At 61.2% G+C, this 1,770-nt stretch overlaps 1 protein-coding gene across 4 annotated transcripts in view; it reads left to right on the top strand.

Annotated features, from left to right (window-relative positions):
- The first annotated feature begins 6 nt into the window (after positions 1 to 6).
- The window catches only part of ARHGEF2 (Rho/Rac guanine nucleotide exchange factor 2), a 5,228-nt gene continuing 3,464 nt past the window's right edge, over positions 7 to 1,770 (top strand). For 2 of the 4 annotated variants that reach the window (XM_017740071.1, XM_017740073.1), the window contains exons 1-2: positions 7 to 183; positions 384 to 402. In XM_017740071.1, the coding sequence (XP_017595560.1) occupies positions 70 to 183; positions 384 to 402 (133 nt within the window). In that variant the 5' untranslated portion in view covers positions 7 to 69. Of the gene's footprint in view, positions 203 to 383; positions 403 to 1,770 lie in introns of all 4 variants that reach the window. The other 2 variants (XM_008638146.2, XM_017740072.1) reach the window with 1 other exon arrangement.

Raw genomic sequence — 1,770 nt, forward strand, 5'->3', positions numbered from 1 at the left:
CGGCCGCGATGCCGCAGCCCTGTCAGGCGTCCGGTGCCGCTGTCCGGGCAGGGCAAGGATAAGGAGAGGATGAAGGAAGGGAAGGAGAAGGACGCGCGTTACACCAACGGGCACCTCTTCACCACCATCTCCGTGTCCGGCATGACCATGTGCTTCGCCTGCAACAAGAGCATCACGGCCAAGGAAGCGCTCGTGTGTCCCAGTGAGTGCCCGGGGGATCCAGGGGGGAGCCGGGGGGGATATTCCAGGTGGATGTGCCAGGGGAGGGGGGTGCCAAGGGGGATTTGCCGGGGGGATGTGCCGTGGCGATCCGTGGTGGAATTGCTATCTCCGTGTCCGGCATGACCATGTGCTTCGCCTGCAACAAGAGCATCACGGCCAAGGAAGCGCTCGTGTGTCCCAGTGAGTGCCCGGGGGATCCAGGGGGGAGCCGGGGGGGATATTCCAGGTGGATGTGCCAGGGGAGGGGGGTGCCAAGGGGGATTTGCCGGGGGGATGTGCCGTGGCGATCCGTGGTGGAATTGCTGGGGTGGGTGGCTTTGCCGGGGTGGAGTTGATGGGGTGGCTTTACCGGGGTGGCTTTGCCAGGTTGGCATTTCCAGCTTGGCTTTGCCAGGGCAGAAATGCCACGGTGGCTTTGCTGCAGTGGCTTTGCCAGGGTGGCATTGCTGGGGTGGCTTTTCCAGAGCCGAGTTGCCAGGGTAGCTTTGCCGCAGTGGCTTTTCTGGGATGGCTCTTCCGGGGTGGCTTTTCCTTCATGGTTTTGCCCGGGTGGCATGGCTGGGGTGGACATGATGGCGAGGCTTTGCCAGGTTGGCTCTGCCAGGGCGGAATTGCCAGGGTGGCTTTGCTGCAGTGGCTTTGCCAGGGTGGATTTGCCAGGATGGCTTTCCCATCCTGGTTTTGCCAGGATGGCTCTCCTGGGGTGGATGTGCCAAGGGCAGAATCGCCAGGGTGGCTTTTCCAGGTTGAAATTTCCGGGGTGGTTTTGCTGCAGTGGCTTTGCCGGGGTGGATTTGGTGGGGTGCCTTTGCCAGGGTGGCTTAGCTGGAATGGAATTGCCAGGATGGATTTTCTAGGGTGGCTTTCTCATGGTGGCTTTGCCAGGGTGACATTTCCGTGGTGGCTTGGCCGGGGTGGCTTTGCCGCAGTGACTTTTCCGGTGTGGATTTGCCAGGGGGGCTTTCCCTGGGGGGGCTTTTCCATGGCAACTTAGCCAGGACGGCTTTGCCGCAGTGGCCTTTGCCAGGGTGGCTTTTCCTGGGGTGGCTTTTCCATGGCAGCTTGGCAGGGGTGGCTTTGCCGCAGTGGCTTTTCCTGGGGTGGCTTTTTTTGGGATGACTTTTTTTGGGGTGGCTTTGCTGGGGCGGAATTGCTGGGGTGGCTTTGCCAGATTGGATTTGCCGCAGTGGCTTTGCCAGGGTGGCTTTTTTTGGGATGGCTTTTTTGGGGTGGCTTTGCCAGGATGACTTTTCCAGGATGACTTTGCCATGGTGGCTTTTCCAAGATGACTTTTCTGGGGTAGCTTTTCCACGATGACTTTTCTGGGGTGGCTTTTCCACGGTGGCTTTGCCGCAATGGGCACCGCAGTGCCCATTCCCAGAGCCCGGTTCCTCCCGGATTTGTGCCCTGGAGCAGGAGATGGTTTCTCCATCCTGGCACATCCCATCTCCCTGGCGCTGGTGGCCCTGGGCTGGCACTGGTGGCCCCGGTCTGGCGCGGTGCCCTCGGGGTTGGGGCAGCTGCTCCCTGGCAGCTGCAGCTCCGGCA

The sequence above is a fragment of the Corvus brachyrhynchos genome, unplaced genomic scaffold, assembly GCF_000691975.1.
Source record: "Corvus brachyrhynchos isolate BGI_N302 unplaced genomic scaffold, ASM69197v1 scaffold787, whole genome shotgun sequence".
In the NCBI taxonomy this organism is placed as follows: Eukaryota; Metazoa; Chordata; class Aves; order Passeriformes; family Corvidae; genus Corvus; species Corvus brachyrhynchos.